The 15,349-nt window shown below is 42.6% G+C and overlaps 1 protein-coding gene across 2 annotated transcripts; it reads right to left on the reverse strand.

Annotated features, from left to right (window-relative positions):
- Positions 1–2,546: 2,546 nt before the first annotated feature.
- On the reverse strand, positions 2,547–11,519 carry LOC133282372 (ATM interactor-like). Of its 2 annotated transcripts, XM_061478391.1 has the most exons (4): positions 11,361–11,519; positions 6,841–6,966; positions 5,661–5,860; positions 2,547–4,688 (listed from the first exon to the last, which is right to left on the reverse strand). In XM_061478391.1, the coding sequence occupies exons 1-4, from the start codon at positions 11,388–11,390 to the stop codon at positions 2,849–2,851; spliced, it is 2,196 nt and encodes a 731-aa protein (XP_061334375.1). In that variant the 5' UTR covers positions 11,391–11,519; the 3' UTR covers positions 2,547–2,848. The 2 variants fall into 2 exon arrangements, with proteins under 2 accessions (XP_061334375.1, XP_061334374.1); XM_061478390.1 differs by lacking the exon at positions 11,361–11,519 and having other exon boundaries at positions 6,841–7,026.
- Positions 11,520–15,349: the final 3,830 nt, after the last annotated feature.

Raw genomic sequence — 15,349 nt, forward strand, 5'->3', positions numbered from 1 at the left:
GTTGCAGTCCTTATGATTTCACAAAAACAATAAATGCAAACTGAGCAACATATGCCAGTGACACAGGATCTAAACCAATTTCCGACTTTTATGAATAATTTATGGAGAACCAAATTTGTGAAGAAAGAAGTTAATTTTGGTCAAAATGAGCCACTTCCCTAAGGCCATGCAGACATATCAAATAATTTCTTAATACTTTTAATAAATAACTTCATGTTGCAGTACAGTGTTCACCTAATTAAGTTCAAGCTATTTTAAACCCATAGGATGTGGGAAGGGAACGGTATTTGCATGTTCTAATAAAATACACAAAGCTTATCAATACTTTTAATTACAAAGTACAATAAATGAGTAATGATTACATTGCAAGATTAGACCCACACAAACTTTAGCTTTTTTTCTGATAGCCACTAAGGTTAAGAGCTTTGGCTTCCACCATAAGAACATGGTAGTACTCATTCTGATTTGTAAATGAGTTTCAAAGTTGTTTAAATGCTAGCTGGTCTCTCAGGTGGCTCAGTTCAAAGGCTTCTGCAATTCTGCTCCTCATCACCTAAGATTCCCTCTCTTGCAGAAAAAAGACTGGCTTTCTAAATTAAGAGGTCATGGGCCTTCTGCATTCTACACCTGTGGAAAATACCGTTTTCTCCAACCAGATTTATAGTAGCTGCTTCTCTTCCATGCACTAGTACAACTTGTACATGGGGAACAGAAGCCTATGTATGAAGAAATATTCTCTGGTATTCCAGCCAGAGGGAAGAAAGGAGAAGGAAAACCACTTTAAAATGTGAAGATGCAACATTACTAGGAAAATACTGAAATAGAATGAATTAACCTAATTTTGTTATCTTATTTCCCAATTTCAAAGTATGCAAGTAAATATGAATCAGTCATATTTTCAGAAGACAGAGCAACAAGCAATGCCTTCCTGATTTTAATATATTCCACCTTTAAGATGAGAACTCTAGGCACTGTGAAACCTGTGAGGCCTTTCCTCAACGAAGAATTACTGTAATCCTGGGGGGAAATGCAAGATTCCTTTTTGCAGTTTCTTCAGCCAAAGACTGGAAGTCTCTGAACTCACACCAGGAATGCTGAAAAATTAAAGAGGCAACACAGCTGTGTTTTCAGGAGTTTTTCAGGAGGAAAACATGAGTTTCAGGGTTAATCTACAGAGATTATTTCCAGTAAAAGTAGATGCTTACCATATTAGTGTGTGAACTATGGCAATTCAAAGGGTGTTAGGAAGAGACAAAAAGAAAGGCATTGCTCATTACCAACAAAACAAGCTAGTTGCAATGGATGAGTAACTTCCACATCCCTGAGCTGAGTATATGAAGCACAAAGCATAGTGAGCCTTCAAAAACTAAGGTTTGAGCGTACATTTACTGACGGGCTGCCCAGTAAATATGCAGCCAACACCTCTCCTCTCACAATAGAGAAGTAAAGTCTATTACTGGGCCAGGAACTTGACACAAAGAGGTTTCTCTTTTCACTTAAGGTAACAGAAACTAAAACTTGTCCAGGACAAAACTGGAGGCTTATGTTTTGTAGGTATTATAGTAAGAGATAAAAATTAGTTAAGGCCAAATTCCAACATACATTCACAGCTGGCTTCATTTCTTTTTCATGCAAATGAAAAGTGCTGCAAACAATACGAGGGGCAAGATGAACGTTAAAAAAATAAAATAAAAAATCCAAGAGATCACACATTTCTTCTCTGAAAAAGATCAGTTTGCTTGAATTTGACTATACTCAGAAAAACTCTCTATAAGCTGCAGGAACTGAGGGCTGCAGACTGATGTGCAAAAGCAAGATACAGCTGTTCTGAAAGGGCTTCTGTGAGCTGATCTCCCAGCTCTGCTGTACGGATTCCAGTTGTTTTTGGAAGTGGGAAGTCCAAAACAAGGAGTCTAGGTAAGTATTTTAGAGAATTTAATTTCCCATTTATAAAGATTTCTGTTAAGGTAACAGAGGTATAAACCACTGTAACATTTCTCAATTTGTATCTTATTAAAGCTAGGAGAATTTAAGCAAAACCAAATTATTCCAGTCTTTGAGGCACACACATTGTAACATTTGCATCTTAGAGACAGAAATAATTTCAGCAAATCCCTCCTGAAGACTCTAGAAATGTTAGTCCCATTTATTACACTAGCTAAAAGGACAACATACTAATTTCTCCTACAATTGTGTATTCCAAGTTCTTTTCCTACCCTTCAAAGGGCATCAGTGCCACTCAGGGAAAAAATATAAAAAAATTACTGCTTTCTACATATATTTTATAATAAATATATTCAACAAGTCATGAGTCTCTACATGTCTAGTGTTTGGAAAATACCAATTTATGCAGGAGAACAAGCTGTGAAGGCCTAAAGTAAAAGATGACAATATGGCTTATTATGTTCATGCTGGATTTAAAATACAAGCTACTGAAAAAAGTAAACAGAAGTAGCTTACGCTAATAGAATCTTCCCCCATAAGTTGAGGGAAGCATCAATTCAGGACAGGTCAGGGTTGTGGTCCAGCACACTGGAACCAGCCAGAAATGAAAGCAGTATCACCTTTGTAAAGAAGTTCCAGGAAAAAACATAGGCACCATGAATTCCTTTTTAAGGTTCAAATGTACATTAGCATGTTACATCCTCCCCTTCCCCTCCATTCATAAAACCAGTTTATTTAAAGTTATACATATCTCATAGAGTACCTTCAGCATGAGAAGTCTCTTAGGTCAACTGCTCCATGATAACTACACTCAATAACGCAAAGTGGATGACTTGGTCAAACCATCTCTCCCACCCCAATAACTTAATTTCAAACTACAGGAAACAGTTATATTACGTAGTACTCAATGGCTGGGCTTGTCAGAGCTCTGAAACAAGGAGCACAGCTCTTCACAGGTCTGTGTTTCTACTGAACTGAACTGAGACTCCATTGTGTTCCAGGCTAAGTCAGCCAGAAGAAAGTCATCCATTGCTGTCTGTGTCTCATTGCTGGTAAGGAATAAAATCCCTAGATTCTCAAAGCAGCTATCCATAGTCTGTGTTTCAGCACTACTGAGTTGGACTTTTCTTTCAGTATTCTTAGTAGGTATATTTTTAGTAGCTGGGTATACTTCTGTCTGGGTTTTTGTATCAGATGAATCAGAACTCATGGAGAAACTAGACTGCTTCAGAATACTTCCTAAAGGCAGATGGGTATTACTGTCCAAGAAGAAATTCAAGTCTGTCTGTGTCTGTGTATCAAACATCTCCAAACCTAAGAAGTTAGAATTTCCTCGGCAGCTATACGATTGAGTTGCACTATCTGAAAATAAGAAATCAGTCTGAGTTTCAATGTCCAGTGACTCCAAAACTGGCTCAGGGTTCAGGGTACCAAGCTCACTCTCTTCAGTCTGAGTTTGAATATTGGATGCTGAAAAGAACTCTTCAATGTCAAAGTCTATTCCTGTGCTCTGTGATGGACCAGATGGCAGATGCATGTCAACATTAGAACTTGTCTCAGACAAAAGGCCCCGATTATCCAGTGTCTGGTCAGGCATATTTCCTGAAAAGATGTTTTCCAGATCACTTAGCAAGTCCACTGTCTGGGTTTGATTATCCATCGTATTTTGAGGTGGAAGTATATTAGGCTGTGTACTGAAGCTGATAAGGGATTCAGACTTCACTGTACCTTGATTCAGGCTCTTGCAATTACTTCTTTGCAGTAAAGTTTGAGCTATATTTGCAGGCATTAAGTCGCTTTCTGGAAGTTCAATGTGAGTAGAAACATTATATGATGAATGAACATTGTCAAAGATGTCACTGCACATCACAGCCTGGTCCATCTGCACCCTTCCATCAATAAAGTCCTGTGTCCTACTGGTTTGAGTCTCTCTAGAAATGCCACATATTGGAAAACAAGCCTGACTAAAAGCTTCAGTTTGAGCAGCTATGGATGAAGTCAGTTTGGAAGCAGGCAGCAGCGTCTGTGTTTGTACACTGATGGGCAGTGAAACCTGTGAACTGAATGACAGATCTGTCTGAGAGCAAGAGGATACAGAAGAATTGGGAGTCCAGGCTGCAGCTGGTACAAAGTTCTGTGAAATATAAGATAAGTCAGTCTGTATATTTATTGAAGAAATTTTATTCTTGTGACAAATATTCCCCATCTCTTGCCCTGTGTTACTCAATGTAACCATATCCTTGTGTAACCACTCAACTTGTACACCAGTACTTACTGGTTCATGATCACCAGAATTTGTCACTTTTGAAACAGGCATACTGTCTTTAAATACAAGTTTTTCTGCCTCCAGTGCTGGAATCAGAATTCCTATTGATTGAGGCAATAAATGAACAGTACTTATAAGTGAACCTTGATTATCAACAGCCACTACAGCAGGTTTGACAGAAGAGTCTGTTGCAGATATATATATAGGCAAGTGAGCAAACTGCATCACTGGAAGTTTAACCAAAGCCACTTTGGGCTTTGGTAAGAGCATCTTCAGCGTACATTTTGGCTGCATTTGGTTCGTGGGGTTAGAACTGCAGAAGCTTTCAGGAGATGCTGCTAGTTTCACTTCAGAGGACTCCAGTTCCTGAGTGCCAGGATTATTATTGTGTGTGTTGATGAATGCTTCATTTGCTTTCTCTGCCAACTGCTGATTATGTATAGAGGTTTCCATTTTCCTTTTCTTACTAGGAGGATCCCTGTGAACATGAGATCAATAATTTATACTCCTTTCAAGCACAAAACACCCACCTTCCATTCTTTTGAGTCATTGCACTGAAAATATAAACTGAAGTCACAGATGAGGTTGGGTATGGAGAAAGCAATTAATCCCGATTAAAATATAAAAAGACTCCATGAACTTCAGTTCTGTAAGATTTAATTCCTCACTCTCCCATTTCAAAAAGAATAAAGGTTACCCCCTCCACAGAGACCTATTTCTAAATGAAGGTGGAAATTTAGATGGTTTCTTCCCCCTCATACATTAAGTACTCTAATTGAAGACACATTTAATTTGTTACTTTGATGCTAACTCAGACTGAGCATTGAAAGGACAGCTTTTAAAATTAGCGTACAGGCAAAAGCCTCTCATGGAAACCAAAATACAGTTAGCACTCCTTCACACAGAACTTGATTTTGCAGCAGTTGTATCTCCAAACCAAACAGGTTCAGCCTCAGGAAACAGACTACCCTTTATGAAATATATGTACACATTAAGACAACTTTAAATCTAGACATGCATATACAGCCATTAAAGAAAAAAATAAAAATAAAAACACCCCACCGGTACTTGCAAAGATAAGTAGACTATAAAAGAAAATAATCTGAACTGCATTACACACCAGTTACCAGCTATAAACATTTCCAAATAATCTCTACTCTCACAGAACTGTAAAAGCAGATACAAGAACCACCAGCATTTATGCCATGCAGTGAAGTCATCAGTATTTTTTGTTTTATATGTAGGGAAACTTAATCTTATTGATTAGACAATCATCCTTGCCTTCAACAAAGCAGAAACTACCAAAAGCAACAGAACAAAGAAACTGCAAACTGCTTTACAGCTAAAACAATGCGAGCCTATTTCCAATTTAATCAACAGAAAAGAGACAAAAAGCCAGTCAGAGAACTTGGTGATGAACAGAAGTATTACTTAACCACTTCATTTTTACCTGTGTTCTGCAGGAATTTCATGGCCAGTTCTGTAAATATGAGACAACAGCGCTGTTCTGCTGGCATAAGGGCACCCACAAGTACAGTGGAAAGTCTTGCCACAGACCTCTATGTGACGTTTCAAATACCACTCTGTACCATAGGAGTTACTACATTTATCACATTTGTGCTTCTTTTCAGCATGCATTTTCATAAAATGCTAGAATACACAATGAGAAGTAAACATTAGCCTTCAGCTAAGATAAAAAAAAGAAAATAATGTTTAGGGAAGACATTAATATTTGTAATATTTGCCTTTTTTTTTTTAGTTGTTAAATAGCATCAAATTGTAGAATAAATATGTTTTTTTAAAGTCTCATTAAGAAATAAAGTACAAGCTTGAATAAATCAACAGAAAGAATTTAAAGTTTGCAAGTCTGCTTGTGCTATGCACATCTTAAACAACAGATAAACATTTATGTGCCTTAATGCTACTGGAGGTTTCCTATGGACATTAATAAATCTATAGACAAACCTTGTTAAAGAGCATAGTTAAGTATATGTTGCAACAGGTGCATGCTCCTGAAGATCTACAACTAAGCAAATACTCTCAAGTCAAACAGGTCAACTTCAAAGCAAACACCAGAATGTCTCCTGTTCATTCTCAACACCAAGTGCTAGCCACTCCATTTCCTATGGTCTCCCCAAGTTATCATGGGTAACCAACAGCAGAAGAAAGGTTTTTTTACTCATTCATGCAGAAACAAGTCTTACATTTTTTATTAAACACATAATCAGTAAACAGTTGCATTTTGACACTAAAGCAGAGAAAAACTCTTAGTTCTTGACCACTTAAAAAAAGCAGTTTAAAAGCATCAGCCAAATTTTAAACCATTATTGGTTGCTACTGTGATTTTTCCCTTCCCCCCCCCTTTCTCCATCTTTTTAATTGGAAAGGGACCGTCTTCTAGTTCTGCAGAACATACTGGCATCTGCCTCACCAAAAGGTTCAAGCCTTCTAATACCAACATGCAAATTCCTTAACCATATACCCGCACTGAGTTTCTGAATATGATTCTCCAACTTGTGGACATATACTGAGATGCTTTGCTCATATCTCAAGGCAAAAGTGTACACTCTGGAGTAGAGACAGTCAGGAATAAATCAGTATGAAAATAATAGTTTAGGAAATAGGAATACCTGTTTGACAAGAGAAAATTGGGAAAATGGTCTGTTTGGCCCTCTAGGGCAGCCTTCAATAGGACAGCAATAGAATTTCTGAGATGCTTTCAAACCCTTCCTTATTGGTGCATTAAGTTTTCCATCCTGCAAAAGAAGCAATTGAGAAGATGACAGTTCTATAGGTTTGTGTATGAAAGACAACATTCAGAATACACATCAACTTTAACTCACTGAGTTTACACCCCTCAATGAGTTGAAGGCACTTTACTAAGTAATTTGAAAGTTCAAATGGAGTTTTTCATCAAAGTAGATGCTAATACGCAAATGTACCATCAAAACTGCCAAGTGAAATTACAACCTCTACAGAGTAATAGTACTGTAGTATTTACTTCTAAGATACTCACTGCCCCATGCCAATAACTGCCTTCCATGTTATTTGAACAAAATGCTTTCCCTAAGGATACTACACTGCTGATTCAATGTGGTTTTACTTGTTAGTAGCACAGTCTACTCGAAGCTCTGTTAAAATTAGTCACACATGATATAACACAACACTCTCCTAAGAATTATATCGGCACTATTTACAGTTTACTGGTAATAAAATGAAAATTGCCAAGTTGTCGTGGTTTAAACCCAGTCAGGTAACACTCTGCCACTTAATTCAGAGCATAAATAAAATCTCACTGAAGTAACTCCTAATTCTGAACCTCTGTTCTGGGTTCAGCTGTAACAGTTACTTTGCTCCTTCCTAGTAGCTGGTGCAATGCTGTGGTTTTGGCTTTAGTCTGAGAACAGTACTGATAATACACCAGTGTTTCAGTTGTTGCTAAGTAACACTTACTCTGACCAAGGACTTTTCAGTCTCTCATGCTCTGACAGTGAAGAGAGGCATGAGAAGCCAGGAGAAAGCAAAGACACCTGACTCAAATTAGACAAAGGGATATTCCATACCACAGCATGTCATGCACAGTATATAAAGCAGGGGGTTATCTGAAAGGCCCAGATCGCTGCTCAGGTCAGGCTGGGTATTGGTCAGTACGTGATGAGCAATCGTATTGTGCATCACTTGTGTTTATTGGTTTGTTTTTTCCTTTCCCAGTTTAGTTTTGTATTCTCTCCCCTTGTTATTTCACTAATCATTATTATTATTAGTTCTATATTATACTTTCGTTACTGGACTGTTCTTAACTCATGAGGGGGACACAGGGGGAAGAGGGGGGGAGTGAACTGAGCAGCTGCATGGTTCTGAGTTACCAGTTGGGCTTAAGCTATTACAGGGCTTTTGAGAAAAATATCCTTACTACCCTCAAAACCATAACGCCAAGTGTGTGACGGCAAATCCCATTCCTGGAAAACTTGAAGTGCTGTGTTCATAGCGACGTTCTGAAAATGTAGCCCCAATGGGTAGACAAAAACCTACTTGTTTTGTGAAATGGATAATTCCAGGATCTAGTGTGTGTTACAGATACTCATGGAGGATGAGCACAAGGAAATACTGATTTGTAGAACTCACCAAAAACTCGTTAACAAAGTTTAAGTTGACAAACTAGTTAGGTTCTAAATGGTTATTGTAAAACGTTTACCCAAGATACTTCTTCACTGTCATCTATTAGTAAATAATTTCAAAGTTCACTACAGGGAAATAATGACTGACCAATTTGGTGACCTTCTATGATGGGGCTACGGAGCTCATGGACAGGGGTAGAGCAGTTGATGCCATCTACCTGGACTTGTGCAAAGCATTAAACACTGTCCCACATGGCATCCTCGTCTCTAAATTGGAGAGACATCAATTTGATGGATGGACCACACGTGGATAAAGAACTGGCTGGATGGCCACACGCAAAGAGTTGTGGTCAATGGCTCAATGTCCACCCGGAGACCAGTAACGAGTGGTGTCCCTCAGGGATCGGGGTTGGGACCAGTCTCGATCAATATCTTTGTCAGCGACATGGACAGTGGGATTGAGTGCGCCCTCAGCAAGTTTGCTGATGACACCGAGCTGTGTGGTTCGGTTGATACACTGGAGGGAAGGAATGCCATCCAGAGGGACCTTGAGACACTTCTGAGGTGGGCTGATGCCAACCTCATGAAGTTTAACCATGCCAAGTGCAAGGTCCTACACCTGGGTCGGAGCAATCCCAAGCACAGCTACAGATGGGGCAGAGAAGAGATTCAGAGCAGCCCTGCAAAGAAGGACTTGGGGGGTATTGGTTGATGAGAAAATGAACATGAGCTAGCAGTGTGCACTTGCAGCCCAGAAAGCCAGCCGTATCCTGGGCTGCATCAAAAGGAGTGTGACCAGCAGGCTGAAGGAGGTTATCCTGCCCCTCTACTCTGCTCTTGTGAAACCTCACCTGGAGTATTGTGCAGAGTTCTGGTGTTCTCAACATAAAAAAAGACATGGAACTGTTGGAACAAGTCCAGAAGAGGGCCACGAGGATGATCACCGGATTGAAGCACCTCCTGTATGAACAAAGTCTGAGAAAGTTGGGGCTGTTCAGCCTGGAGAAGAGAAGGCTGCATGGAGACCTCATAGCAGCCTTTCCAGTATCTGAAGGGGGCCTATAAGGATGCTGGAGAGGGACTCTTCATTAGGGACTGTAGTGACAGGACTAGGGGTAATGGGTTAAAATTTAAACAGGGGAAGTTTAGGTTAGATATAAGGAAGCAGTTCTTTACTGTGAGGGTGGTGAGGCACTGGAATGTTTTGTCCAAGGAAGTTGTGAATGCTCCATCCCTGGCAGCGTTCAAGGCCAGGTTGGACAGAGTCTTGGGTGACATGGTTTAGTGCGAGGTGTGGCAGGCGGGTTCGAACTAGGTGATCTTAAGGTCCTTTCCAACCCTAAGTATTCTATGATATTAATTTATCATTCTAGCAGCTGTCCTTAAGGTTGTGATTAGGAACATTGAGATTGACCCTTAACTTTCCAACAATTCCAATAAACTTAGAAATTCACTGTAATAAACCAAGTTTAGCTAAATCTTATAAAAATTAGTCATAACCTCTCGAGTATCAGTCTACAAAACTGCCCCCATGGCAGGGGGTTGGAACTTCATCTTAATATCCTTTCCAAGCCTACCTATTCTATGATTCTATGATTACAAAGCCACAAACTTCTCATTGCTATAACTGCTAAAAAACTATTGTTGCTAATTCTATACATAAAACTTAAGTGAATTTAATTATTTACAAAGATTGTATTTTGTCTGTACTTCCTTGTCTCAATACTCTCAAGTATACTTGATATCTCCTGGCTCTGCTCAAGTATACTTGATATCTCCTGGCTCTGTTTTATTTCATTTCTGACTATGTGCTGTATTATATCACACGTGTGTAGTAGTAGAGGGATAGGAGAAAATGAAAATGTCACATTCAGCAAACAGTCAGACCCTACAGAGGGGAAAAACTGTGGATTAGTCAGTTTATATACAGCTTATATACTGGGCAGGACGTTCTGTGGTATGGAATACACCTATGGCTAGTTTGGGTCAGGGGTCCTGTCTCTGCTTGCTCCGGGCTTCTCATGCCTTTGTGACTAGGAAAGCATGAGACTGAAAAGTCCCTGATCAAAGTAAGCATGACTTAGCAACAACAACATGGCCCTAAACACTGCCAGGAATGGAGCATTTAACACTTCTTTGGGCAACCTGTTCCAGGGCCTCACAACCCTCACAGTAAAGAACTGCTTCCTTATATCTAACCTGAACTTCCCCTGTTTAAGTTCTAACCCATTACCCCTTGTCCTATTGCTACAGTCCCTGATGAAGAAGAGTCTCTCTCCAGCATCCTTTCAGGTCCCCTTCAGATATTGGAAGGTTGCTATGAGGTCATCATGCAGCCTTCTCCTCTCCAGGCTGAACAGCCCCAACTTTTTTATCCTGTCTTCATATGGGAGGTGCTCCAGCCCCCTGATCATCCTCGTGGGCCTCCTCTGGACTTGCTGCAACAGCTCCATATCATTTTTATGTTGAGAACACCAGAACTGCACACAATACTCCAAATGAGGTCTCACAAGAGCAGAGTAGAGAGGCAGGATCACCTCTTTCGACCTGCTGGCCATACTTCTTTTGATGAAGCCCAATATATGGTTGGCATTCTGGGCTGCGAGCACACACTGCTGGCTCATGTTCAGTTTCTCATCGACCAGCAACCCCCAAGTCTTTCTCTGCAGTTCTGCTCTGAACCATTTCTGCACCGAAGACAACGAGAAACGCTCCCCCATCCTGTGTAGCCCAGTCCCTCCGTAGCAGCAAGCTCCACCATGCCAACCCTGCAGAACGAGATGTAGCAGCCGCCGCCCCCAGCATAGCCCCGGAGGGGCCCACCTCCCGCCCGGACGCCCAAATTCCATCACCCGCGGCCCAGAACGGGGCGAGGTTGGACCTCAGTAGGGTCCCGTGGTGGCTTCGTCCCAGAAAGGAAGGAGCCGCACTATTACATAACCCCACAGACCGAGGTGAGGGGCAAGCCCCGCCACCCCCGGGGGGCTCAGCAAGGGGGAGGCGCCCAGCGGGCCAAGTCGGGGTGGTGGTACCTTGACAGGGTGGGCTTTGTTGAGGTGCATGTTGAGAGCTGGGCTGTTGGGCAGAACTTTGCCGCAGCCGGGAACGGTGCACAGGATGTTGGTCCTCACTTGGGACAGCTCTGTCACCGAGGGCTTCACCAGCTCGCCGGCGGGCGCCGGGGGTCGCCCCAGCACGCCGCCACGCCGCCCAGCCCCAGCTCCCGTTCCTGCTGCCGCCGCCATGTTGCTGTCAGCTGCTCACACTCCGTTTCCGGACGCAGTCACCAATACGCTTCGCCGCTGGTGAATATGCAGCAGTCGCGTGACGGGGCCCTCCCCTTTGCGTCACCGTTCGGCGGTGGTGGAGCTCTGAGCGGAAGAGGAGGAGACCTTACAGCAGCGGTGACGCAGCAGCTACTAAAGCGGCTGAGCGAGGGTGTGCGGCAAATAGATAAATTGAGAGAATCTTGATCTGGACGTGAGAATACACGGAGCTGGGTCGTGTGGAAAAACGCTTCTGACAGCCTCAGCCCCATTACTCTCCCGTGGTTGGGGGTAAGTGGGGCCGCCTCGCATTCATTTGTGACGTTCCTATAATAACCTTCATTACATGAAGTTAGAGATAAAATGTACATCTGAAAATCAGACACCAACATTGCAGTTGTTATAGAGGGGATGGAGCCTGCCTTTCCCAGAAACAAGAGGCAGAAACAGGCAGATCAGGTACTCACATTATTCTAAGAGTATTTTGGAGCTTTAAACTTGCGGTAGTGTGAAATACGAGCTCACTCCTATAATCGAGATAGCAGGGTTTAATTGAGCGATAAAGTCAATAAAGCAAAAGCAGCAGTCCTGGCCGCATAGCCGTAGCCAGAGGCGAACTGATTAGCATTTGTTACAGGTTTATATACTTTCACTGTTGCATTAACCATATACATATTCATAATTCCTGTGTATAGGCGGGGAATATTATAACTAGCTCCAGGAACTTATTATCATAAGTCTCTTTGTGATAAACACATAAATGTATTGGCTTTCGCAAATCATAGGTGTTACTATATGGATATAACTGTATGAGTTCGCAATAACAGAAAAAAAAGCTCGCTAAAGACACAAGATTAGACAAGCTGAAAATGGCCAGAAAGCTTGAACAAAATGGATTCACATAGCAAAAGAATTTGTAAAGGTAAAAGAAAAGGGAGGGGGCTTGATATGAGGAAAGCTAGTGCCTGGAAAATATAGGGTTAAAGTATTTTTAGCTTAAATTAGGTTGAACATAAAGAACAATGCTTGTGTTGTAAGTCTGTGGTGAGATAGAATTTAGCGGCCCCACTAAACATGAGTGAATTATTTCACACCATCCTTCTACTTATCAGTTAGTTCGGAGACAGTGCCTCAGGAACAACTGCTAGCTTGGGATACTCCTTGTCTGCCCGTCCTGTTTTAGAATCATAGGATCATAGAGTAGTTAGGGTTGGAAAGGACCTTAAGATCATCTAATTCCAACCCCCCTGCCACGGGCAGGGACACCTCACACTAAAACATATCACCCAAAGCCTCATCCAACACTGCCAGGGATGGAGCATTCACAACCTCCCTGGGCAACCTATTCCAGTGCCCCACCACCCTAACAGGAAAGAACTGCCTCCTTATATCCAATCTAAACTTCCCCCGTTTAAGTTTTAACCCTTTACCCCTTGTCCTATCACTACAGTCCCTAATGAAGAGTCCCTCCCCAGCATCCCTGTATGCCCCCTTCAGATACTGGAAGGCTGCTATGAGGTTTCCACGCAGCCTTCTCTTCTCCAGGCTGAACAGCCCCAACTTTCTCAGCCTATTTTCATACAGGAGGTGCTCCACTCCACTGATCATCCTTGTGTCCCTTCTCTGGACTTGTTCCAACAGTTCCATGTCCTGTTTATGTTGAGGACACCAGAACTGCACACAGTACTCCAGGTGAGGTCTCATGAGGGCAGAGTAGAGGGGCAGGACCTGCTGCTCATGCTCGTTTTGATGCAGCCCAGGATACGGTTGGCTTTCTGGGCTGCAAGCGCACACTGCAGGCTCATGTTCATTTTCTCATCAGCCAATACCCCCAAGTCCTTCTCCACAGGGCTGCTCTGAATCTCTTCTCTGCCCAACCTGTAGCTGTGCCTGGGATTGCTCTGACCCAGGTGTAGGACCTTGCATTTGTTATGGCTAAACTTCAAAAGGTTGGCATCAGCCCACCTCACAAGCATGTCGAGGTCCCTCTGGATGGCATTCCTTCCCTCCTTGTTTTGCTTGCAATAAATTTGGCAGGAAGGTAACACTGTTCTAAAACTTTGCCAGCTATCAGAAAAATTACAGATATGGCTGGTTTCAGCTAGTTTTGTGATTGCTGAGGTATCCAAATGTGCCAAAGGTGAAAAGTACACTGTTGATCTAAGGAAAGCAAGTGCTTGGAAAACATAGGGTTAAGATACTTTTAACTTAACTTAAGTCTAAGATGGAGAACAATGTTTGTGTTGTAAGTCTGTGGTGTGAAAACAGAATTTAGTAGACTTACTAACAAGAGTGAATTGTTTCCTTTCATAGAATCATGGAATCATAGAATCATTAGGGTTGGAAAGGACCTTAAGATCATCTAGTTCCAACCCCCCTGCCGTGGGCAGGGACACCTTATGCTAAATCATATCACCCAAGGCCTCGTCCAACCTGGTCTTGAACACTGCCAGGGATGGAGCATTCCCAACCTCCCTGGGCAACCTATTCCAGTGCCTCAGCACCCTAACAGGAAATATTTTCCTTTTTATATCCAACCTAAACTTCCCCTGTTTAAGTTTTAACCTGTTACCCCTTGTCCTGTCACTACAGTCTCTAATGAAGAGTCCCTCTCCAGCATCCCTATAGGCCCCCTTCAGATACTGGAAGGCTGCTATGAGGTCTCCACGCAGCCTTCTCTTCTCCAGGCTGAACAGCCCCAACTTCCTCAGCCTGTCTTCATATGGGAGGTGCTCCAGTCCCCTGATCATCCTCATGTCCCTTCTCTGGACTTGTTCCAATAGTTCCATGTCCTTTTTATGTTGAGGACACCAGAACTGTGCACAATACTCCAGGTGAGGTCTCACAAGAGCAGAGTAGAGGGGCAGGATCCCCTCCTTTGACCTGCTGGTCACCCTCCTTTTGATGCAGCCCAGGATACGGCTGGCTTTCTGGGCTGCAAGCGCACACTGCCTGCTCATGTTCATTTTCTCATCAACCAACACCCCCAAGTTCTTCTCCGCAGGGCTGCTCTGAATCTCTTCTCTGCCCAACCTGTAGCTGTGCCTGGGATTGCTCCGACCCAGGTGTAGGACCTTGCACTTGGCATGGTTAAACTTCATGAGGTTGGCATCAGCCCACCTCACAAGTGTCTCAAGGTCCCTCTGGATGGCATTCCTTCCCTCCAGCGTATCAACCGAACCACACAGCTTGGTGTCATCGGCAAACTTGCTGAGGGCGCACTCAATCCCACTGTCCATGTCAGCGACAAAGATGTTAAACAAGACCAGTCCCAACACTGATCCCTGAGGGACACCACTCGTTACTGGTCTCCGGGTGGACATTGAGCCATTGACCACAACTCTTTGCGTGTGGCCATCCAGCCAGTTCTTTATCCACTGAGTGGTTCATCCAATTTCTAGACAAGGATGTCTGGTGGGACAGTGTCGAACGCTTTACACAAGTCCAGGTAGATGACATCAACTGCTCTATCCCAGTCCATCAGTTCTGTAGCCCCATCATAGAAGGCCACCAAATTGGTCAGGCAGGATTTCCCCTTAGTGAAGCCATGTTGGCTGTCACCAAGCACCTTGTTGATTTTCATGTGCCTTAGCATGACTACCAGGATAATCTGCTCCAAGATTTTGCCAGGCACAGAGGTGAGATTGACTGGTCTGTTATTCCCCGGGGTCATCCATTTTCCCCTTCTTGAAAATGGGGGTTATATTTCCCTTTTTCCAGTCATCGGGAATCAGCAAGCAGATGAGTGAAGTATT

The sequence above is a fragment of the Pezoporus flaviventris genome, unplaced genomic scaffold (genome assembly GCF_033815535.1).
Source record: "Pezoporus flaviventris isolate CSIRO_AGI_PZ_B2104156 unplaced genomic scaffold, CSIRO_AGI_Pfla_v1 ptg000121l, whole genome shotgun sequence".
NCBI lineage: Eukaryota > Metazoa > Chordata > Aves > Psittaciformes > Psittacidae > Pezoporus > Pezoporus flaviventris.